At 38.4% G+C, this 25,158-nt stretch overlaps 1 protein-coding gene across 1 annotated transcript in view; it reads left to right on the plus strand.

Moving 5' to 3' along the window:
• Positions 1 to 1,690: 1,690 nt before the first annotated feature.
• CCDC150 (coiled-coil domain containing 150) overlaps positions 1,691 to 25,158 on the plus strand; it is a 74,842-nt gene continuing 51,374 nt past the window's right edge. The window contains exons 1-8 of the mRNA XM_045833755.1: positions 1,691 to 1,765; positions 7,886 to 8,049; positions 9,562 to 9,782; positions 9,900 to 10,078; positions 12,583 to 12,651; positions 19,170 to 19,286; positions 20,807 to 20,936; positions 23,555 to 23,598. Of these exons, the coding sequence (XP_045689711.1) occupies positions 1,754 to 1,765; positions 7,886 to 8,049; positions 9,562 to 9,782; positions 9,900 to 10,078; positions 12,583 to 12,651; positions 19,170 to 19,286; positions 20,807 to 20,936; positions 23,555 to 23,598 (936 nt within the window). The 5' untranslated portion in view covers positions 1,691 to 1,753. The remainder of the gene's footprint in view (positions 1,766 to 7,885; positions 8,050 to 9,561; positions 9,783 to 9,899; positions 10,079 to 12,582; positions 12,652 to 19,169; positions 19,287 to 20,806; positions 20,937 to 23,554; positions 23,599 to 25,158) is intronic.

Below are 25,158 nucleotides of genomic sequence, written 5' to 3' on the forward strand. Positions count from 1 at the left end.
TTGTAGTAGCTATGTGAAGATGTATTGGGAATGGCGATTGGAAAACCAGTTAAAAAGCCATATGGTGCCCTGGCCCATGTGGCTCTGTTGGTTGGGCATCATTACACAAACCAAAAGGTCGTGGATTTGATTCAAGGCACTTGCCTAGGCTGCAGGTTTGATCCCTGGTCTGGGCACATACAGAAGGTAGCCAATCGATGTTTTTCTCTCTCAGTGATGTTTCTCTCCCTCTCTTTCTCCCCGCTTCCCCACTATCTAAAAAAATAAATATTTAAAAAAATAAAAGCCTATATGATATTATAGTGAGAAAGGATGTGGTCCTCATGGAATCCATAAGGTTTCCATGACTGAAAAGATCTTTATTTTTGAGTGGGATAAACAAGTATAAAAATATTTATCAATTTAAAATCAAGGGAGAAATCAGGAAAAATCAGGCACTTAAAAGAATAAAACAGACTAGTAATATAATGAATTCTCAAGTATCCAGATTGGGTCTTTCTAGCAGATGAATTAGTTTATTGAAGACTTAAGATTCTTTTCTCTAACTCTGTAATTGCCTGATTTAAGTTATGTGTTTTGCTGGATGGCAGAAAAAAATAAATGAAAGACTAAATTTAATTGACTTGTCTACCTTACTTCTGCTTAATATGAGGTTTCAAGGAGAAGGTGAAAACTCTCATTACCTTAAAGTGTTTGGATTATCTGTGGAATGCATGTACCTATTCCTCACCTCTACAGATAAATCAGGTCATTGCAAGAGAAAATGCACATACTGAGAGAATAATTGCCTCTTTGCATTGGCACTCTAAAGCACTCTCCCACGTTTCGTATTAAAAGCTTTATTTGGTCCCTTTCTCTGAATAATGTATGCGGTGCTCATTTCTCTTTCACCGGATGGGGCTCACGTTCTGATGAAATGTCTTACAGCTGTGGTTTGATGGACATTCTTTCCTGGCGGTGGTAACTGTCCAGATACTTAAACGCAAAGCTGTGTTGTGATTTCACTGTAGAGGGCTTCTTGTTAAGTGTGAATCTTACAACAGAACTAAGAAACGACTGCAGCTTTATTTTCAATACTATTTCTTAGCTACTTACAGGCAGATTTAGAAATACCTATTCACTCACAAGGCAAGAAATGAATTTTACGGAAGAGACAAGGCAGGGGAGCAGAAGCCTTACCTTTTCCTCTCGGTCTGGTCATCACGGGCAAGAATGAAGAAGGGCTTAGTTTTTTAACTAGAAGAATGAACTCTGTATATTTACCAATTTTTATACTCATTAAATTTTTTTTCCGTTCAGAAGTGGTATTTGATACTTTAGTCTTCCTAAAATTAAAAACATTTTCTAATCCTGGACTCTCGCCTGCCGCAGAATATATGTTTGCCAAATGCCCCAAACGCCGCAGGATCACAGGGAGGGGACCAGTAACTTCAAAAGAGGACAGACCCGGACCTCCGGGAGGTTGACTGAGAGGAAACTACATATCCCGGCGTGCCCCGCTCACGCACAATGGAGACGTGTCGTCATTCAGGACCGGGCGGCGCGTTCCGGGAGCGCCGCGGGATTCCGGTCTGGATCCCGCCCCGGGCGGAGGGCCCTCCTGGGCCGGGAAAACTGCAATTCCCGGCATGCTCTGCAACGGGTGCGCCTGTCTGCGAGAGCTACGGCGCCTGGGAGCGGGTTGGTTTAAAGTGGTCTTTTAGTTCTATGGAAACCGGCCCTCCTGCTGCCGGTCAGAGCCACAGGCGGACAGATGGACAGTGGGGTGAGGCTGCTGGGCTCCGGGCGGGTGAGCCGGGAATGAAGGTGCGGGACCCCTGGGGGAGTCGGCGGCTTACCAAAGGCCACCCTCACCTGTTCCTGCCGTCCTCCCCTACCTGGCGGAGTTTAGTCTCGCTCTCTCGACCCTGATTTAAGCCATTTTTGCACTGGACGGCGGTGAAACCGTTTAGGAGCCAAGTTTTTGTGTTGGTCTGGTTCTAACCGAAGGAGGGAAGAGAGTAGCACCAAGGAAGTCCTTCAGATAAGGACCACCATCGCCTCGCCTTTTCTGTATTTATTTGTTAGATTGGAGGTCATAGGTTCCTGGGAAAGCCTTTTCGATGTTAATGAGTTTCGGTATCGGCCGTCTGTTGTCCTCCCTGGCCTGCTTATTAGAATGCGGGTGTTAGGAATTTACGTTCGTTTATTGCTATTTTCCCATTACCCGGCACTTGGGCTAGAACAGGATAGACATTTCTTAAATTTTTGTTGAATTACGCCTATTTGTAGCCACCCACAGAATCCCATGCATTGCGCTAGGGTCTGAAGATGGAAAAGGATTAAGAATGTGACCCTATTTTGGAGAAGCTCACATTAGTGTGTCTTGAACACCCACACACTCCTCATGTCCCTAATTTATCAGCCTCGGAGCACTCAGGCCTAGGTCCCTGAAGCCTGTTCTCTGGTATCGAGCCTCATGGCTTTATAAGCCACGTATATATTGACAACTTCAAAATGTATATCTACAGATCACTACTTCCTGGAAATTCAGATCTACAAGTTTAATCTTATTGAGCATCTTTCCTGTTTTAAATTTAATATGTACAAAACAACTCTTGATCTTCCCTCTAAAACTAATTCCTCCTAATAGGCTTCCATTGTCTCAATTAATGGCAACACCGTCTTTTAAATGCTTCCTTTCTCTCATATCGCCTAGCTAATCCATCAACAAAACCTATCTTTACACTATGTCTGAACTCTGACCACTTCTCACTATTTCATTGCTATCACCCAGGTCCTAGCCAGTGGCATCTCCTGCCTTTATTATTATAGCAGTTGCTCAACTGGTCTTCCTACTTTTGCTGTTGACCTACCATCCCTGGGGGTAGCCAGAGTGGTCCCATTAAAAGGTAAGCTGGATCACAGGACTTCGCAGCTCTAAATCCTCCAGTGGCTCTGAGAGTCACTGAGCGTTAAACCCAAACTTTTATAACAGCCTTTAAGGCCCTATTTACCCTTTGACCCCACCTCTCACTGTTCTCTCCACTTGTTCCTCTCCAGCCAGCCTGACAACCTTACTTGTTTTGGACCGATTGGCATTCTGACTTCAGGTCTTAGCATTTGCTGTTTGCTCTTTCTATCCACATGGCTCACTCCAGCACCTTCTTCACAGGTCTTTACTCAAATATCATCTCAGTGAGGCTTTCTCTGACCACACTGTTAAAATGGAAGCCCGCACCACAGTCTCCATCCCATCCTCTTTCTTACTTTTTCTCCACTGCACTTATCACCAAGGAACAAACTATGCATTTTACTTAATGTCTGTATTTCTTAGCTGGAAAAGAAGCTCCATGGTGGCAAGGAGTTTTGTCTAGTTCATTGCTGTACTCCCCAGTGTCTGTAAGAGTATCTGGCTTATGTAGGCATTCAGGAAATGTTAGTTAGATGTGTGAGTAAATCAGGACAAGCTAGTGACCAAGTTGTTTTCCATTGGTTGTGATACACAGCATTGGGTCTCTGGCGTATTATTTTGAAGCCAATAGCATGTAGTCGTAGCTTTTGTCAGGTATAGGAATGGAGCCTCTGTCCACAGAAGCAAGTATTCCCTTTCTAAAGTCACCTGGCTTTTCCTGGTATTAAGTGACATTGGGCTTATTCATGCTATGCTCTCAGTGAGGTAATCTACATAGGAGGTCCTTGGAAATACTCTCCCTAAACATAAAAACAGCACTGTATTAACTGGATAATGATATATTTTTTAAAGTAGTTGTGAATGAACTTTTCTAAAAATAGAATTTTATATTTTAGAATTTTGATTATTGTTACTGTCAAGCATCAGAATGTAGGTTCAAGACTGCACCATGTATTTCACTCAAAAGCTTCACCCCCTGCCCACCATCAGTCTGCCCCAGGTACCTTGAGATACCTTCCTCAGGGTAAATTTTCTATAACCCTTCTCTCCTTTACAAGCTGGGGGCCAAGTTTGTTCTTCCTTCTTGTTTGAGAGTATTTTTTCTCTCTGGAAGCCTGAGAAGCTCCAGTGTGGATCAGGTTCAGGGGGATGTGAACGATGATGACAATCTAATTCTTACCCAGATATATATTTTTTCTCTTTTAAGCAAACAAAGCAATTTGAGTTGTTTTTCAGGCCAAATGTGTACATACCCTTTAAGTAAATGTAGGCATTTTATGCATACCGTAAGTACCTTAGGGAAATAACAGCAAAATTATAACATTTCAACAATTACATGAAAATATTAAGTGGCAGTCTGCATCTCATTAAATATATGTGGGAAGCTTATATTCCATTTCCTTTCTAAAAACTTATATTTTTAGGGGCAAAAATAGACTTTTGCTGTATTTATATTAGAATTCTGTGCTTGGCTTCCGGTAAGGCAGTCCTTTGTATTGCAACTGGCTACCTAGGCCTAACAAGTCCCCTCCCGCTGGGACTCTGCTTGTCCTTTCCTTTATTTACCTCCTCCTTGTTTCTCCACCAACTACTGCCTGGGACTACTGTAAATTTGGCATGCTTTTGTTGCAAACAACAGCAACAAAAAAGGATTAAAACAAAAAATAAAAGTTTATTTTTCTCATATAAGCAGAGTTTGGAGGAAAATTTCAGATTAATTTGAGCTTCTCTGGCTGTTTCCTGTGTTTCTCAGACACTGGCGATCCATGGCTCCGTTTACATTAAGAGGGAGGCAACACATGACAGACTGAAAAAGAGCTCCCAGAGCTCTGAGCATCCTGAGGGAAAGGAAGGGCAGATGCCATAGTGCCTGTCCTTTTTATCAGAAAAACAAAAGTTTGCCCAGAAGCTCCTTGCAAGCTTCTGCCTAAGGTCTCGTGGGCCAGAATGTGTCACATGGCTGTGCTAGCTGCAAGGGAGGCTGCCGTCATGTAATTTTCATCATCATTTAGAGAGAAGACAAAGGAGCTGACTCTGTCTGCTGCAAACACCATTAAATTCTCTTTCCATACTTTTTCTCCCCACCCCAGGCCTGGTTTATTTGCACGTTAGTAGTAGCCAGACAGCAGGTGACAGAAAACAGAATGGAGGGTAAAGCCACATAGTGTTTCTCCATTGTTACTACTACATTCTCTCCCCACCACACACGGTGGGTGGCTCCCTAACCCTGGCCCTAGTTTCAGTGTAGCAGAGCTAGCCCTGGGAACTGTCTCAGAGGCTCTTCCTTCTGTTACCCGAGGAACACGATCTTGCCCCAGGTGGTAACAAAAGCAGGAGCCTCCAAATCTGGCTTTTTGTAGAAATGTAGATGAGTCATAATTCAAATCTTTGTATATCCAGAGACGCTGTCTACATACAGCCTTTGTCTTTCCCTTCAGGAACAGGTAGAAACATGAAAGGGAATTAATAGGAGAGCTTCTTCATCCCATGTCCTTAAGCTGATTGTTAACAGAAAATCTCTTAAAGAATTCAGGAAGATTTATGTGTGTCAGAAAGGTATTCTTTTTTGTAGAGGAGCACAAAAGAGAGAAATTCTGGTCAGAAGCCCTAAAATACGAGTTAAAAGAAATCGGTACCCTTTGGTCTACTTTATCCTATTTTCCCTCCCCCCAGCCACTGTCATCACAATTCTATTCTCAGTTTCTGTTAAATCAGATGTGTCTGTTTAGATTGCACATATAAGGGTTACCATATAAAATATTTTTCTCCCTCTGGCTTATTTCACTTAGCATAATAACCTCCAGATTCATCCATGTTGTTGCAAATAGCAGGATTTCTTTCTTGTGGCCAAGAAATATTCCATTGTATGTATGTACGTCTTCTTTATCCATTCATTCATCCTTTGAAGGACATTTAGTTTGTTCCCATGTCTCAACTCGTGTAAATAATGCCACAGTGGTCGTGGGTATGCAGATGTCTGTTCAAGACACTGATTTCAGTTCCTTTGGACATATACCCAGAAGTGGAATGGCTGGATCATGGGGTAGTTCAATTTTTAACTTTCTGGGGAACCTCCATACCGTTTTCCATGGTGATTGCGCCAGTTTACTTGTCCACCGACAGTGTGAGGGGCTCCCTTTTGTCCACGTCCTTACCAACATTTGCGATCTCTTTTTGATGATAGTTATCCTAATGGGTATGAGATGACATCTCATTGTGTGTGTGTTTTTAATAATTGTGGGTCTGATTTCATTTCCTTGATTTGTAATGTCGAGCACCTTTTCATATGCTTTTGCTCAGTTGTATGTCTCTGGAAAAGTGTGTTCATATTTGTTGCTCATTTTTAAGTCAGATTTTTTGTTTTTGTGTGTGTCCATTCTTTGTATATTTTAGATATTAACTTCTTATCAGATACACGGTTTGTGAATATTTTCTCCCATTTTGTAGGTTGCCTTTTCAAATGAGTTCTGAGGATCTAAGGTACAGCATGATGACTATAGTTAATAACATGGTATTGTATACTCAAATGTTGCTGAGAGTAGATATTAAGTGTTCTTACTACACACACTCGAGTTAACCATGTTAAGTTTGTGAGGTGATGGATGTGTTGATTATTTTGATGTTGGTAGCCATTCTATAATGTATACATATCAAATCATCATGTTGCACACTTTTAATATATATGATTCTGTTTGTCAATTATTCCTCAGTGAAGGATTAAAAAAGTAAAAAGAGAGAAAAATGTGGGCCATTCTCTGAGACCTGTGGCGGGAAGATAGAAGGTGCTTGGAGGCCTATGTCAGAGTAGAGCAATGCCCTCAATGGTTGTAGCAGGATTATGTTGGCAAGAAGCTCAGCCTTTTTACGAGTACAGCTCCCCATCATGCTTCTTGCCCTCTTAAATCCTGCCATCCATTTTCAGACTTCTTTAATTCCTGCTGTGGGTCCTGGGAACCCCCTTCAGTGACTTGGGCCAGAGGTCATCCCCACTTCCACTGCCTGGGAGGTGAGGGGAAGGGAGACGTGTGGTTGCTCAGCAAGTAGGGGAGAACGGTGTGCTACCGATGTCTCAAGTGGGACCTTCGTGCAAACATCCCCGTAGGAACACTGGTGCTAGTGACGGCTAAGGTTTACAGCCTGGTGAGTGTAGAAGTGTCTGTGCGGGATGGAGCTGCAGGAAGGTGTCCTTAAGTCTCCCCCAACAACCTCGTCATTGAAGGTTGGGTGCAGGATCCATTCACGTGGCGGGACTGCTTATACACTGCTCCTGTTTCTGTCACCAACACCTGAAAGAGTGGTCTCACTACTCCCATTTACTTTCATATGGTTTGGGGGAAAGTCAGAAAATTTGACTTTCCTCCCAAACCATAGGTGTCAACAGGTTTAGCAGTCTTTGCTGTGAAGATAAGTTTACAAATTATTTTTTTAAAACCACTGCTTCAGTGCAGTTGATAAATCTATTTCATGTCAGCTGCTCAGATGTCCGAGTATTGAATTTTTTTCCAGAAAGTCTGTATTGGGAGTATGTTAAAATGAAAATGTCTGGTAATGAAAGAGGTAATAACTCACTTAACCAAATCATAAGTCCTAATGTATGTCTAAAAGTAGCAGATAAGATAGACTAGACTGTAATGCAATAACAAACTACTGAACCATCTCAGTGACTTATAACAATATAAGTTTATTGCTCAGTCACAGTGGATGTCATGGATGAGTCATGGTTCTATCTCATGTCATCTTTACTCCGGGATCTTGGCAGATGCACCAGCCCTATGTGGGATGTTGCTCATCTCATGCAGAGTGAGGAAAAGAGGTGGTGAGTGACAAGGTGGCTCTTAAAGCTCCTACGCACATGTAATAGGCAAAAGCAGAACACATGACCACCCCTGAGCTCAACAGGACAGGGATATAAAGTGCTACCACAGGAAGGGGCAGTGGCTATTTTGAAAAATAATAGGATCTACTACACTAATATTTTGACTTTAATCTCAGGTGCATTTGGAAACTTCAGAATCCAGACCAGTCCTCTCTCCAACCCACATCAATGCTACAGCTTCTGAAACATTCACAGCACTTAAGCAAAGGATGAGGATAGTTGAGGAACAGACCAGTTCTTTGAGGGATGACCTAATAATGTTGGACTTTGGTGAAAAAAGGTAACAAGTGAAAAATAAACTGGATCTCTGTAGGTTGAAGAAATTTGCTTCACAGATTATTAAAAAGAAGTCACACTGTGGATGGTTTGGCAGGTGAACTAGGTATTTACAAAAGAATTGAAAAATAACAGTTTCCATTTGAACATTACCATATTTTTCAGACTATAAGATGCACTTTTTTACCACATTTTTTGCTTCAAAACTTTTTTTCCTATTTTCCTCCTCTAAAACCTAGATGGATCTTATGGTGCAGACCCCCCAGATGCACCTAGGTTTTAGAGGAAAATAGGGGGGGAAATCTTGAAGCAAAAAATGTGGGGAAAAAAGGTGCATCTTATAGTCTGAAAAATACAGTAATTAGAAAATATTTGCAAGATAAAGGGTTGTCATCCTGAGACAGAGCTACTACCACTATCCCCTTAAACAGGTATTTGAAGTGTGTTAATCAGGTACACATTCTTTGATATTCTATTTACCTTCATCTCCTGATTAAGAACAAATTAATTTTTTGTGTAATTAGAAAAAATTTTGGTTATTTTTAAAATAAAAAATAGACTTATTAAGGTGAACACCTAAACTTGATTCATGCCATTAAATGTGGTCTTCATTTTCTTTTCCCAGATTTCTTGTAAATTAAGAGATTTTAAGTCTTAAAAATTCATAATTTAGAAGGAAGAACTCAAAAAAGAATTGCTTTTTTCCTTGTGTTGCTGTTATTAAAAATTGGATTATCAGTTTTTATCAATGGCCTAAGAAATCTGGGTGCATAAGCAGCCAATAATCAAGTTTACTGGTGTGATTTTCTTTAAAATTAGATACAGGCATACCTCATTTAATTGCACTTCATTGTACTTCGATATTTATTGAATAAATATTGCATTTTTTACAAATTGAAGGCAAACCCTTCGCCAGCAAAAAGATTACAGCTCATTTTATTGCACTACTCACTTTATCGTTGTGGTCTGGAACCAAACCTGCAATATATCTGAAGTATGTCTCTGTATTTCCTGAGTGTCTCTCACAAAGACCTAAAATTAGTATAGTTGGTATTATAGCACCTATAGAATAAAGAAGTCTTCAGCAGTTAAAGAGTAAATTTGTACAAATGTTGAGTATATTGGAACAAAATAGGAATGCTTATTATGACCTTGTTTAAATATATTTTTTAAACTATGAATATATTGTCTCCATGCTAACTTTAATTCTTAGTTCAGCATTATAAAATTCAAATTTAATGTGTTTTATGTATCACTTGTTTTTACATAATGTTTGTGAAAAAATTCAAATTAAAATAAACAAGCATTAAAAAGTCAGTGACCTTTGCCCATCCAACATTGGTCCCATCCTTTTTACCTAATAGTGCTGCTATATTTAATTTTGGAGGGACTAACAGTTGCTTGTTAACTAAGATGTGTAGTTTTACTCTTAGAAATGTTACGTTGACTCAACAGTTGAGGTTCCCATAGTACCCATTGCATTGCGTAATATTGTTATATTGGGATCTTTGCCCAGAGACCATTTTGAAACTCCAGAATGTTTATCAGCACCTGTGAAACAGAACATCATCAGTCCTGTCCAGGATGAAGTAATTTGTTCAGAAAAAAAAGATCTTTTATGGAAGAACTGTGAGTTTCTGATAAATCGCATGTGCCATCTGGAGAGCCTCATCCAGTCCTTGAAGTTAAATATCTTTAGTCTGCAAACTGAAAAGGATTTGAATCCACAGAAAACAGGTATAGAGAGAAGAGAATCAGCAGAAATTTGGTCCTATATGGGTGCTTGATGAGTTTATGATTCTTTTCTTTCTTGACCTTTCAACTGCTCTGTGACCCTCCTGTGCTGTCTGGAAGCTTTTCTGAAGGACCGACTGAATACAATACAGGAGGAGCATTCCAAGGACCTGAAGCTGTTGCATCGTGAAGTGATGAATTTGCGCCAGCAACTCAGAGACATAAAAGAGGAAGAAGGCAAGGCACAGGATGAAGTGCAAAGGTTGACCACCACTCTGGAGATCGCCTCAGAGACAAAGGTTTGAGTCCAGAGTTGTGAAATGCAAACTCACTGTTACATGTTAGCTGGAGGAGGAGGAGTCAGTGGACCCATAAAACTATTAAAAATAGGTGATGTCGATGAGAGCATTCTTAACATCTGATATTTATCCATGTGGATCGCATAAATGATGTGTGCCATCACTAATTGAGTATTTATAGAGTCCTTCCCCTGTACACGTGGCTGAGGGTCCAGAGACAGGAGGTAGTCTGAGCTGTTTAAGAGATTATATGGCACCTGGGAGAACCTGGCATAGCTCGAAAAACAAAATGGAGAAAAATAAAGGCATAGAAGATGCTAACAGACAAGTATGGGACAGTAAGTGAATAGTAAAAAGTGTTTTGTGTTTGGGTGGGTTTGAGAGGGTGTGTACATCCTATCTACAATAGATTAGAGTAGGCTGTAAGAAAGATAGGAACTGGACCTTTAGAAGACAGAGTAGTGAGGTAAGGAAATGTGAGGTTCCACACACAGACCACAAAGAAGAGACTAGGAAAATAAGCTAACAATTTTGTTTTCCTGCCATGAGCCAGGCAGTAATATAGACATTCAGCATGCTATTTTGTTTAATCTTTGTAATACCTCCTGTTGAAGGAGACCATTGTCCCATGTTGATAATGCATGCCGGGGTCCAGAGAAAATTCCCTTCTCCATGGCCATACTTCTCTGTCTTCTTCCTGTAACTCGAGTTTGAACCTAGATCTTTCCACTGGGAGCAGTTAGGGGGCAATGCATTTGTTCATTGGAAATAAGTTGGAAATTAGCTGAGGATCACATTACAGAGGATCTCAAAATCGAGAATGAGTAGTTGGGGGTGATTCTATGGGAGGTGATTACAGTTTTTGATAAGGCAGTGGCATAATGAAACAGGAAAACTAATGCAGCAGGAGTGTATAGGAAAGTCAATACAAGAAGAAATTGGAGGCAGGGAAAAGAATGAGGAATCCATTGTGTTATTTGAGGCTTGAGCCTTATTAGGTCTGACTTAGGGTTGTGGCATTTAAAAAAAAGAGGGATGTTCTGTGAAGATCGATATGCTACATTATGGTACTGGATAGGGGCTGAAGGTAGGAAAGAAGACAAACACGACTTCTGAGGTTTTTACATATGTGCTGCCTTTAATAATATAAAAGAATAATAGTGAAAGTTGTGTTTTTCATCCTTAACTCCTAAGCACAAATCATCTTTGAGCCTAGAGGAAATACAGTACTTAAAAAAAATAGAAATGTATATCCTGTAAGAAAAATCTCTATCAATTATCAGGCTCTTCTCTGATTATTGAATTTTATATAGGAAGTGAATGTGACTAATTCCTTTTTATTGTCTAAAAGGAAAAATGATAGAAGTCATCAAAGTTCAACAGAACCCAGAGGGGTTCTGTTGCCCACTGCCAGAAAAAAACCCATGACTCCCGATGCCAGCGTCTTATGAAAAGGATATTTATTCAAAAGTTATACAGGTTCAGAATAATGGTGGAATTTGTTTTTAAGTCCCAAAGTCTCTGAAAACTGAACACCTGTATACACACACAGTCCTGCCTCCCCTTGCCAGACCAGGCCAGTCCGGCGTACTATGTCTCAAAAGGAAATAGAAGTCCACAGCTCAGCTGAGCAGATTCCCACCGGCTTCTCCCAGTGTCCATGCTCATCTAGGCACCTGCTGTTAATCCAGAACCGCACAGCTCCTCCTCATGGTGGGCCAGTGAGGGTCTGCATCCTTTCAAACCACATGGCCATGACAGAACTTGAGTTTAAATCCCAGTGCACATCTTCCTCTGTGACCCCATTTCTGACTCCTCCCACATAGGGTTACACTGCCAATACTCTGGTTTCTTCTGCCTTTCTCAGCTGCCATTGTTACTGTGGGCAGGCCTGGCCCTGTGACCAGGAGGAAGTGCCTCCTAGCTGCGTTGCAGGTTTGAATCCTACCTATCTCCCAGGCTCCAAGCCAGCTATTAGCATTACTAAAACACTGGCCAAGCCCTTTAGATATGCAAGGTAACTCTCAATGGCCCTGCTCCGCTTCCACTCCCACTGTACACCCCCCCCCCCCCGCCCCCGCCGCCATATTAGTTCTCGACCTCATTCCACACCTGTTACAAAAGTAATGAAGCATCTTCTTTTGAAGTGTCTCATTATAGCCCTGGACAGGTGGCTCAGTTGATTGGATCATCGTCCTGTACACCAAAAGGTTGTGGGTTTGATTCCCAGTCAGAGTACTTACCTAGGTTACAGATTCAATCCCCAGTTATGGCAGGAATGGAAGGTAAACGATGGATATTTCTCTAAAAATCATTAAATATATCCTCAGGTGAGGATTTAAAAATAAATAAGTAAATATCTTATTGAAATACATAATGGCCTCAGACTCACAATAACTATAACTATATTCAGAATAGTATTTATAGGTTGCCAGAAAAAAGTCTAGAAAGACAGTTACTCCCTATCATTTCAGATTATTTAGAACCTTTTCTTGAACTTTTAGAAGAATGCAGCCCTTATTGAAGAAGAACTGAAGACCACAAAACTTAAAATGAACCTTAAAATTCAGGAGGTAAGATAAAAAGATGCTGGAGGATGCAGAGGGCATTGGAACTGTTACAGAATAGACCAGTGGCTGGGGGTGGGGCGGGGGGCAGCAAAAAACTGTTAACAGAACCCTTTGGGAAGCCCAGATACTGGTACTGAAACAAGCCCCCTCTCTTGGGGTCTTTCTTTATTATGGTTCGTCTTGCCCACTGCCAGGTGTTAGGAATTGTGGCTCTCAAAGCCAGAGTTTGGTGAAAAGGAAAGGAACTACTTATTCAAAAGTTACACAGGGTTAGGGTAATGGCAGAATGTCGCCCTTAAAATCCCCAAGTCCCTTTAAAACAACCACACACACAGTCCTGCCTTTCCCCTTTTGCCCAGTCTGACCAGTCAGGGGTACTGCATCTTAGGAAAAGAAATAGAAGTCCGTAGCTCAGCGAACCTCCTGATTCCTCCCAGTAATCCTGCCCAACTGGGCAGGTCTCCTGCAGTCCCCAGCACTATCAGCTGTGTCGTTATGATCTCCAGTTCTTAACTCAGAACCACGGCACCTCCTCATGGCCCACTAGTGAGAATTCTTTCACCCCTTTCCTTCTCGCAAGGTCTCACAGGGTCTCTCTTCCCTCCTAGCCACCCACCTTTAGTTTAAATCCCAGCATCCTGGGACCTCCTCCATAACCCCTTTTCCGACTCCTCCCACAATCGGCTTCGCTAGCTACCACTCCCGTATTTTCTGCCTTTCTTGGCTGCCATAGTTAGTCGGGGCAGGTATGGCCCCGTGGCACAGAGCGAACCATCTGCAAGCTCTTGTGCAGGCTCAAAAAGGGGAGCTGCCTCCCAGTGACATCATGTGTTAAAGTCATGTACACCTTTCTGACTCCACTCAGGCTGGAAGGCTAGTCTGCTGTTCTTGATATGCAGAGTAACTCAGTGCCCCGCCCCCCCACCAAGACTCCCATCCCCCAGCCAGATGTGGGGGGAGGCTGGCTGCGCCCCATTACAGAATTCCAAAGAGGATGTAAAGAGAATGAACAGAAACCTTTGAAGAAGAAAATACATGACTGTAGTAGGAAGATTTTTTAAATATGCCACATGGAATTTAAGTAAAAGTGCCTGCCCTTAATTGGCATAAGACTTCGTTTTGCCTCAATATGGCCGTAAAACCAGACATTTAAAACTAATATATGCTGCCTGAGCCTGGAGGGAAATAGTTACCACAAAATTCTTGTGGCTGTCTATATACTAGAGTTAAGTGAGCACCTTCATACAAAGACCTTTTAAACTAAAGTTGTGTTTAAGATAAAAAGCTTTTAATAAGCCTGCTTATCCCATTTTACTGTGAAACCTTCATTTCAGCCAAAGTTTTGGTAGAAAACATTGGAAATTGTGAAGTAAGCGGCTGCCAAAAGTTGTGAGACTAAAAATTTGCAGCTGAAAATAGAGTCAGAAGAATTACTAGCTCAGTATACTCACAGTGGCCTAAAAACCTCAATATTCCCTGACAGAATAATAATTGATGTTAGTCCAAATCAAAAAGGTCCAATTATATTTAAAATATTCTATTATACAACACAGAGAAGTAGATATACTCTTTAGGAAAATTCTCATGCCAAATTATTTTTCAAATTACGAATTTTAGTGATTAAGGTGCTAATTGTGGCTACCTGGAAAACTTTTTTACATACTGTGCCTGTAATTACTGATAAAAGCATGCTTGTTCATAGTTGTATTAACCTTAGCACATTTGAAACTTTTGTAAATATTTCAATAGACTTCTTTTAAGAGATATTTTAAATTTATAGAAAAATTGAACAGAAAACAGCTCCAGTAAGTCCTTTCTCCCCATCCCTATGTTATTAACATTGCATTATGTGGCACATTTGTTACATCTGATGAACCAGTATTGATACATCATAATTAACAAAAGTCTGTAGTTTACATTAAGATTCAGTCTTTGCTCACTGCAGATTCATACAGAATAGTTTCACTGCCTCAAACATGCTCCATATATTCATTCCTCGGCCGGTCTCTCGAGCCCCCGGCAACCACTGGTCTTTTCACTGTCTCTGCAGTTTTGTGATAGTTGGAATCACACAGCGTGTAACCCTTTTTGACTGGCTTCTTTCGCTTAGAATGTGCATTTAAAGTTCCTCCATGTCTTTTCATGGTCTGAGAATTCATTTTATTGCTAAACAATATTCTCTTGCATGGATATACTATAGTTTGTTTATCCTCACTTATTGAATTATCCTGAACATCTTGGTTGCCTCTGAGTTTGGCAATTATGAGGACACGTTTTCAACTCATTTGGATAGATACCTAGGAGCACAGTCGCTGTTTAGCTTTGTAAGAAGCTGCCAACCTGCTTTACAAAACGGCTGTATACTTTGCATTCAGACCTGCAGTAAATGAGTTCCTGTTGCTCCACGTCCTCATGGCGCTTTGTGTTGTCAGTGTTTGAATTGTTGCCATTCTGATAGGTGTGTGGTGGTATCTTATTTTAACTTTTAACTCCCTAGTGACATGACATTGAACATCTTTTTATAAGCTTATTTGTCATTTGTGCATCTGATTTGGTGAGGTGTCTGTTAGGTCTTTCACTTTGTAACTGGATTGTTTTCTTACGTTGAGTTTTAAGAGTTCTTTGTATACTTTGGATTATAGTTCTTTATTAAATAGATGTTTTGTGGGTTTCTTTAACAGTCTTCAGCTGATCTTTGCATTCTTTTAACAGTGTCTTTTGCAGAACAGAAGCTTTCGATTTTAATGAAGTCCAGCTTAGCTATTTTGTCTTTCCAGGATTGTACTTTTGGTGTTGTATTGGGTTGACCAAAAAAGTCCGCTTAGTTTTTTCTATAAAATAAAGGACACATTTTTCATTGTCAGCAGCAACTTTATTGATTTGGATATTTTGAGTATATCGGCTATCTCCTGCATGGTATAACGTTGATTGTTCTTAATGTCTCAATTTGATCACTGTCAACTTCAGCTGGTCTACCAACTGTGGAGCATCATCCAGCAAGAAATCTCCAGCAACAAACTTTGCAAATCACATTTGACACATTCCATCAGTCACAGCACCTTCTCCATACACTGCACAAATTTTTTTTTGTATTTCAGTTGTGTTTTTGCCTTTCTTAAAATAATAAGCATATTTACTGAAAATGTTGCATATTTTCTTCCATCTTCAATACTAAAATAGCTTTATAAAAATTCATAAAAACTTCATTTGAAAGGTTTTTTTTTAAAATTTTTAGAGGGAAGGGAGGGAGAAGGAGAGAGAGAAACATCCATGTGTGGTTGCTGGGGGTCATGGCCTGCAACCCAGGCATGTACCCTGACTGGGAATTGAACCTGCGACACCTTGGTTCGCAGCCCACACTCAATCCACTGAGCTATGCCAGCCAGGGGAAAGTTTTTTCTAAATGCACACTGAAATGACAGTTGCCACAATATAGTCTAACAAATTATTTCAAATGAAGTTAAAGATAACTAAGTGCTACTAGAGCCATCTTACAGAAAACAAACTCTTTGACCATCCCAGTATCTAAAAAGTCACCGAAGGTCACCGAAATTTTTCTCCTGTTTTATTTTTTAGATGTTTTTATAGCTTTGCATTTTATGTTTAGGTTTTTGATACATTTTGAATTAATTTTTGTGAAAGATGTGAAATCTATATGTTATATTAGTTTTGGTTATATTAGAGTCTTTGTGTTTGTTCCCACACATTTGTTTAAAAGACTGATGATGCCCTGACCGGTGTGGCTCAGGTGGTCAGGCATCGTCCCAGAAACCAAAAGGTCGTGGGTTTGATTCCTGGTCAGGGCGCACACGTGGGTTGTGGGTTTGGTCCCCAGTGAGGGTGCATGCAGGAGGCAACCGATCAATGTTTCTCTCCCTCTCTTTCTCCCTCTCTTCCCCCTCTCTAGAATCAGGAAAAGAAAAAATTTTGTTTTAAATAAAAGATTCTTGGTGATTGCCATTTTTATTTTTTATTGGGAAAGTCTTAATTCTGAGTGCTATGACAAAATCCTGACTGTTCATTGAACTCTGTCAAGGACTGTCCTAGTCAAAAGCCAACTTGAGAGTGTTAGAACAGGAAGAATGTATTAGTTTCCTAGGGCTGCCATAACAAAGTACCACAGACTGGATGGCTTAAACAACAAACTTATTTCTCATATTTCTGGAGGTTTGAAGTCCAAGATCAAGGTGTCAGTAGCTGTGGTTTCTCCTGGGGCCTTGACTTGCAAATGGCTGCCTTCTACCTGTGTCTTCATATGGTCTTTTCTTTGTGAATGCACATCCCTGGTGTCTCTGTGTCCCAATTTCCTTCTCTTATAAGTACGGCAGTCAGATAGGATTAGGGTCCAGCCTCATTGTAACGTAATCACCTCATTATTTGTTAAAAAGTTCTTATTTATTTTTAGGTAAAGGGGAAGGGAGAGAGAAAGAGAGAGAGAAACATCAATGTGTGATTGCCCCTAACTAGGTATGGCCTGCAACCCAGGCATGTGCCCTGACCTGGAATCGAACCAGCATCTCTTTGGTTTGCAGGCCAGTGCTCAATCCACTGAGCCACACCAGCCAGGGCACTTAATTATCTCTTTAAAGGCCCTATCTTACAGTCACATTTTGGAATACTGGTGGTTAGGGCTTTAAAATATTAATTTTGGGGAATGCAATTTAGCCAATAGAGGGTTACACAAAGACAGATAAAATGTGGTTCTGATGAACATAAAACAGATTGACTGATTGTCTTTAATAATGACTTAGAAATAGATACCTTAATAGAATAATTATCAAATAATGATTTTCTTTGTAAAGCACTTAAATTATATCTTAAGTAAATTATACTACATAATTTGATCCAGAACATAAAAAACTATATTGAGCTACTCTATACTGTAAATTATAGTTTTAGTATCAGATTATTATAAAATAGAGCCAAAACTATGGCTATTCTTAAACTAAGATTGCAATATTTAAGTGATCATTGGGTGAGGGTAGAATTTCTAAACTTAGAAAGAAGGAAGAGAATTAAAAAACATCAATAGATTTCTCCAAATAAGGATTAATAAACATTTCTATGTGTAAAAAAGGACATGAAACAAAAACTAATATAACAAAACTAGACAAAGAGTTAAATATCTTCCATTTTAAAGAACTTTAAATTGACTTAAAAAAAACCCAAACCAAAAAAAAAAATGATGGGCAAACAATAAAATTTCAGAAAATATGTAAAGAGCTAATGCCATATTAGAAACTAATAATCTCACTAGATACCAAAGAAATGAAAAAGTGTTAAATGTGATTTTTTTATCTATTAGCTTATCAGATTTAAGAAAATGATAATACATAGTGCCAATGGGTTTTATTCAAATACTACTAATAGGCTAAAATTGGAAGGCAAATTATATCAAAAGTTTAAAAATTATTTATACCTTTAACCTAGTGATTTTTCTTGTAGGAATTTATCCTAAGGAAATAGTCATAACTGCAATAAAATATTTATTCAAAAGCATGTTCTTCAGGACAGTATTTAAAATAGAAACTGGAAAAACATAAATGTTCAATATTAGGAGTTATGATTAATACAGATGTTTCCAAAAAGGGCTATCTTATAACAGTGCTGTGCCAATACATTTATCATGTCTTTCAACTTTTTAAAAACTTTTAAAACATTATAAAATATATCATTCACATAGAAAACACATAGAAAGTTAAAATGTCCTGTGTCATCTTCATTGAGCCTTAAAAATAGAATTTCTTTTAACTTAACATGACTTCATAAAAGGAATAACATTCTGCAATTTCCATTTTCAGCTAGAATAGGATCTCCTTACCTCATGATAGAAGAGGCTCCTCCTTTTATCTCTGATTGATTTTATTGTCATTTATTGAGAGAAATAAGGTGTAGTGTACCCCAATTCTTGAGTGTAAGTTTTGTCTACTAGTTAAGTTACTTCAGTATTTATGTAGACCTTTAAATTTCAAAACAGAATTGAAACAGCTTTCAGAGTATGTTTATAATATTATGAGATAAAAATACATAGATGAGGAAATAAAAATATAGGAAAATAAGATTTAAAAAATAAAGCCAGGAAGAAATACAGAAAATACATATACTAAGGTATATTAGTGCTTTTCAAACTTCTTTTTGACAACAATTCATTGTAAGGCGTATTTCACACTGCAACACTGTACACATGTACATATACACAGACATAATGAAGCAGCACTCACCTCTTCTTGTTACTTGCTGTGTGTGCTGATGTTTGTTTGCTTGTTTGCTCTTTGTTCTTCCTTTTTCAAGTGCTGCTACGAATGAGTCTTGACCTGCAGTTTGGGAAACAGACGTGCACTGTGGGACAAGGGAAACAAATTTGACTCTGTATTTCTTTGAGGGTTATCCATTAGGGAAAAACAAAAGCATCTTTCTGAGTAGTGGTAAACTAATGAAGAGTGTTTGTGGGTGAGATGGCATGGCCGGTAAACTTTCCGTGGTAACTTCGATTTTTGTTAAACTGCTGTGTTGCTCTGTAGCTAAGGACGCAGCTGTCTCAGGAAAAGTACCTGAGGGATTCTCTTGAAAAATCTGGATCAGCTATGCTACTCAAAATACAAGAAATGGGGTCAACAGTAGAGGAGGAACGGAAACAGGTAGGGATGTTTTTCTCCTCTAATTTACATTAGGGAAGGGAAACAAAGAGAAAAGCTGTTAAATTTATGTATAAACCTATAGTTTTGATAATTTCCTCTAAATTTTTTAAGTTATTTATTTTTCTTTTACTAATCTTCTGTTAACATTCTTACTACAATTTTAAATATTTTAGTGCAAAATAAGAAAGAATATGATGTCATTCAGTCTGACAATTTCTGAATGAGAGAGCAAGAGCCAGAGAGGTTGGTTAACTTGCCTTGGGCTTTTGAGAGGTGAATGCATAGCTCCTGGGACAGCATCCTTCCCCCTGTATCATACAGTCTCTATTACAGGGGTTGATCTTAGAAGGCATCACCCTGGTCTCATGTCGTATGTATGTGATGTGGATAGAAACTAAAGATTAAACTAAGCTAATGTGTAGAGAAAAGAACACTAATAAGTAAAACAATCAGGGATGTGTTACATGGCTGTTTTCAATTCTCATTATTAATTTTAATATTTTTTCTTTATCATAGTTGCTATTTGAAGAATCTACTGTAATTTAGAATACCTTCCATTCTAAGTACCAAAGCAATTAGTAATTCCAAATTTAATACCTATAATTGGATTACATACCACTTTTTGTCATGTCTAATGCACTCCCGTGAACAATGCACACCCATGTTTTTTTCGCTCATTATACACGGGATTATTATACCCATTATTACACCCATGGGAATATAATCATGATACATGGGTATAATGACACTATATATATATATATATAATACCCATATATTATATATTATATACCCATTATATATAATGTATATTATATATAATATCATATACCCTTATATAAATAATATAACCCTTATTTTTCCCTCAAAAATTGGGGCAAAAACAGTGTGCATTATACATGGCAAAACAGTCAGTCTTTATTTTAACTTAATTATTATGTAATGTATTATTTTAACAATTATTTTAATGGTTGCCCTTCATGATAGAATTATAAAAAGGATTTTAAGGAATTTGTGTAATAATAATAATTATTATTATTATTATTTCTACTTTATTTTTTATTGTTCATTCTATTACAGTTGTCCCAATTTTTTTCACCTTTTGCCACCCTCCACCCAGCCCAAGCCTCGGTCCCAGTCATTCCCTCTGTTGTCTGTGTGTGATTCTTTACAACTTGTACTGCCATCATAGTAGCCACTAGTCACATAGTGCTATTTAAATTAGTTAAAGTGTAATAAAATTAAAAATTCAGTTTCTCACTCACTCTGGCCACATTTCAAGACTCAGCAGTCACTTGTGACTGGAGACTGCCGCCTTGAGAGCGAAGGGAAGGTTCTGTCGGAAGGCACTGCCCTAAGGTGCTGCCCCTTGTTGAGACCTTTCACTGCACTGCGTCAGTAAACGCCCTTCTTCCTCCGGAGATGTTAACATTGGAAAGTCTGCCTCACACGTGTGCTGTAATGTCGTTTATTAGAAATCTTTACCTTACAGAAAAGGAATCTTTCTTATACAATTTCAGGTGCAAATTTTGCAGCAAAACTGCACTGCCCTGCGCAGTTCTATACAGAACACCCAAGAACTACTGGTACAGGAGCAACAAAAAAAAGGAGAGTTGGAGACTGCTATCTCAAAGCTCCAGTCTGATCTAAGTATGAAAATATATGCTAGAAATTACGCTTTTATTAGTCGTTTGAGATTTTGCGCAAACGCTCTTAAGATCCCAGATTCTTGAAGTGACCAGTGTTATCAATATTTCCCATGGGTCTGAATGTAAAAAATTGCTGATTTTCTTTCTCTCTGTGGCCCTGAGAGGAGAGAATGTTGGTGACCCTTTTAATTATGAACTATATCTAGATTTTTTCAGGTTTATTTAAGTGTTTGTGGACTTAGGAGCATTTGGTTTCTAGAAATCTAGAAATCCTTGCTAACCTACTGATTCTAACCATTTATCATGTCAGACTCACCCCCCTTCAAGTTACCAGTTGATTCTGGTTAACTTGTAATTATAGAAATGGATGTAAAGTACCTTAGAGCTTAGATCAATCTTCTCATTTTACAGATGAGTAAACAGAGTCCTTAGAGGTGATGGAGGTAGGAAATGGAGAGTCTAGACTTGATTCCGGGTGGCTCAGAGTCATGCATCTTTCAACCCCTCAGCCCGCATAGTCTGAGTGTTTTAATGTGTAGTTGTAGGGCAGTTCTCAGGCAGTCTCAGCTGCAGAGATCACAGAGAGTTACGGGAGTGCAGTGCTTCACGTATGAATGCACTTCGTGGTTCACACAGAGCTTTCACCATAATGATCTCACGAAACATGTGAAATTATTCGTACTTCCCAAAGTTACAGATGGAATAAATGGTGAAATAAGACCTGAATGTAGATCTTTTAATTCCAAGCCCAGTGTTCATGCCTGTGTGTCTTCTGTGCTCTCGGGCTGTAATAGGGGCAGGGAATAGCAAAAGGGAAAGGAAAAGTATAAAAAACATACAGCAAAGAGCAATCCATTCAGTGTTCTGACTTACTGCTTTTAGCAGAAAGTACTCTTTTTCCTTATAGTTGTTGAGTAATGAATTATTCAGTGAAATTCTCACTGATGATACTCCAGGATAACTTTCTGTCTTCCTATGATTGCATGGCTACAAAATATGTTACATTTTATGGTGCTGCCACATCATCTCTTACAACAACCTGAGAAAGAAAAAATATATCCTCTTCTTGAGAAGAATAAAAAAATCTCTCTCCAAGGACCCACAGTAAAGAGGATAGCTGAGACTAAAGCACAGGTCCTTCTATCATACTAGTTCTCCTGATAAAGTGATTTTTTTAACTGTTACTTTCTCACTGGATTATTGCTTTATTTTTTAATTATGTAAAGAATATATGAGAGACCATTAAAAAATGAAGATTAAAACAACTAATCCAAATAGGAAAAGGAACCCTGTTTGAATACCAACTATATGCTTGATATTGCATAATAGAATCTTTACATGCCTGTGATTTTATTACTTTAAGATGAAAATAGTAATGTTAACTAGATTAATAAAAGAAATGCCTTTAGATACTTGCTTAAGTTAATTCAAAAATGTATTTATAGTGTTTATTAGCAATAAATATGCATATCTCATACACTAATTACAGTGATTAATTTGTTCTATCAAGTAAGATAAATAGTTTCTATTCATTCTTACTTTGATTAGTGGAATTTTCATAGATTTCATAGTTTATCTTTTTGATCCTTCACATACTTTAAATTAGAATTTACTCTACTTGAAATAAGTGTTGGACTTAGACATTCAAAAAGTATAAGTTTGCTGAGTATATCCTATGTAAGAGGTGAGTTTTTATGCACTTTTTAATTTTCTGTCTTTAGAATATTTAAGTGGAACAATACTAATAGGTTCTTACGCATTTTCTGAAGCCAAACGTTACTCAGAAAATTTTACACCTTTTGGTTACTAATGTACAACACCAAATTGTTCTGTTTCTCTCTTTGGTCTTATTTTCACTATACATGCTTTGTAGTTTCAAGTGTTTTCTTCTCCACACGAAATCATCCTCCTGAGCTCCGGATGTAATGTTACTGCCCACTAAACATCTGTATGTGGATGCCTTGCAGATACCTCAGAACACAGGATGAAAACTTCAAGTACTATAGTCCTTACTCATTCCATCCTCAAAACCTGCTTCTTGCCCTGTATTCCTGGTTAGTTGCAGCATCCACCATCCACCTTGCTGCCCAGGTCTGAGCACTGCGTGTTGTCCTTGATTCATCTATTGCCATGGTCCCACCGGGCATCCACCAAGTGGATGGCAGTTGTTCCTGCTTGTCACTTCCCAAGTCTTTTTGTCCTCTGCCACCCCATTGTCACTGCCACAGAGCCGGCTGTCATTGTTTCATACTTCATTACTGCCACAGCGACCAAACTGATCTCTCTGTCTTTACTGAGCCTCTGTTAGAGGGATCTCTCTAAAAAAAGACTTGATTGTGTGCCCCTCTGGTTTATAATCTCTCAGAGATCCATTATCATCTACGCATGGATAAAATGTGACCTTATTTACTGTAGCACATGACTCTGGACTAATTTCTTGATAATTCCTTAATGTAGTTTCTATAAAAATGTGATAGGAATACTTGCCTTCCCTTTATATCCTCAAAATACTGACCAAAAAAAAAAGAAAATCAGAGCTTCTCAGGGAAAATATACCATGTGATTTCAATGTAGTTGTAAATTGTTATTATCATAGTTATGTGGACTTTTTGTTTTTAGTTTCTAGAGATGACCTCATTTCCAAGTTGGTGGAAGAAAATAAGGTGAGTTTTGAGGTGGGAGAGTACAGAGGTGGTCTTTCCTCTCTTCATTAAGTAATACTTCCTCACTCAGTTTGTAGTCCTTCTGATTCTCCTAAAATCTTTATTTAAAAAGTTTGTGTGAGTTGTATGTTCAGAACTGTTTTCAACCAGGTATTAGGCAATAAATTATTTGATGCAGTTATTAGTGTTTGAAAACACTATGCAAACTAGTTGCCTATAAATTAATGCCTATTGCAAATGCCTATTGCAAACTAGTTGTTATAAACTTTTTAAAAAAATGTTAGAAATAGTAACTACTTTTTGGTGGTAATGGTCGCACAACAATGTGAACGTACTTAATGCCACTGAACTTAACACTTAAATGTAAACTTAAATATTCTTAAGTGAACCATATACTTAAATATGGTTAAAATGGTAACTTTTATACTTACCACAATTAAAAAATGGGAAAAATGAAATATTACTACTTTTATATCTTAATACAGTTCTAGATCAATCTCAGTGTGTAGGTCCTGTTTGCAATAATTTTTCTGGATTCTTTTCTCATCCTGTTATGTGGTAGTATTTGATTTCAGTTCCTTTGGATTTATTGAGGCTATTTTTGTGGCCTAATAAGTGATCTGTTCTAGAAAATGTTCTATGTGCACTTGAAAAAAATGTGTATTCTTCAGTTTTTAGATGAAATGTTCTATAGGTGTTAAGTGGACCTCATTAATGTGATATTTAAGGCCATTATTTCTTATTAATTTTTTACCTGGATGATCTATCCATTGATGTGAATAGAGTACCAAAATCCCCTACTACTTTTGTATTACTGTGGATTTCTCTCCTTACATCCACTAATAATTGCTTTATATATTTAGGTGTTACTATGTTGGGTGCATATAAATATTTATAATTATTATAACCTCTTCTTGGATTGACCCTTTTATAATTATGTAATGTCCTTCTTTGATGTGTTTTACCTTGTTTGTTTTAAAGTCTATTTTGTCTGATGTAATTATTGCTATTCTAGCTTTCTTTTCATTTCTGTTTGCATGGAATATCTTTTTCCATCTGTTTACTTTCAGTCTGTATGGCTTTCCACTTGAAGTGAGTCTCTTGTAAGCAGCGTATAGGTGGGCCATGTTTTTTAATCCATTAAGCCACCCTATGTCTTTTTCTGGGAGCATTTAATACAATTACACTTAGGGTAATTATTGATAAGCATGTATTTATTGTCATTTTGCTCATTGTTTTTAGGTTGTTTTAATAGTTCTCCTCTGTTCCTTTCTTCTCTTGATCTCTTCCATGTAATTTGCTGCTTTTGTTTAGTGCTTTATTTAGTTTCCTTCCTCTTTGTTCTTTGCATGTCTTTTGTAGAGTTTTGGTTTGTGGTCACCATGAGGTTTCTGTATATCGTTTGTTTTCTATAGCAGTCTATTTTAATCTTTTAGGTAAAGTTCAAATATAGTTTCTAAGGACTACATTTTTACCCTCTCCTTCATGATTTATGTTATTGATGACATATTTTAGGTCTTTTTGTGTTGTGTATCTCCTAACTACTTATTGCAGTTTTGA

This window comes from Phyllostomus hastatus, unplaced genomic scaffold, assembly GCF_019186645.2.
Source record: "Phyllostomus hastatus isolate PE091 unplaced genomic scaffold, TTU_PhHast_1.1 phas_contig_1741, whole genome shotgun sequence".
Taxonomy (NCBI): domain Eukaryota; kingdom Metazoa; phylum Chordata; class Mammalia; order Chiroptera; family Phyllostomidae; genus Phyllostomus; species Phyllostomus hastatus.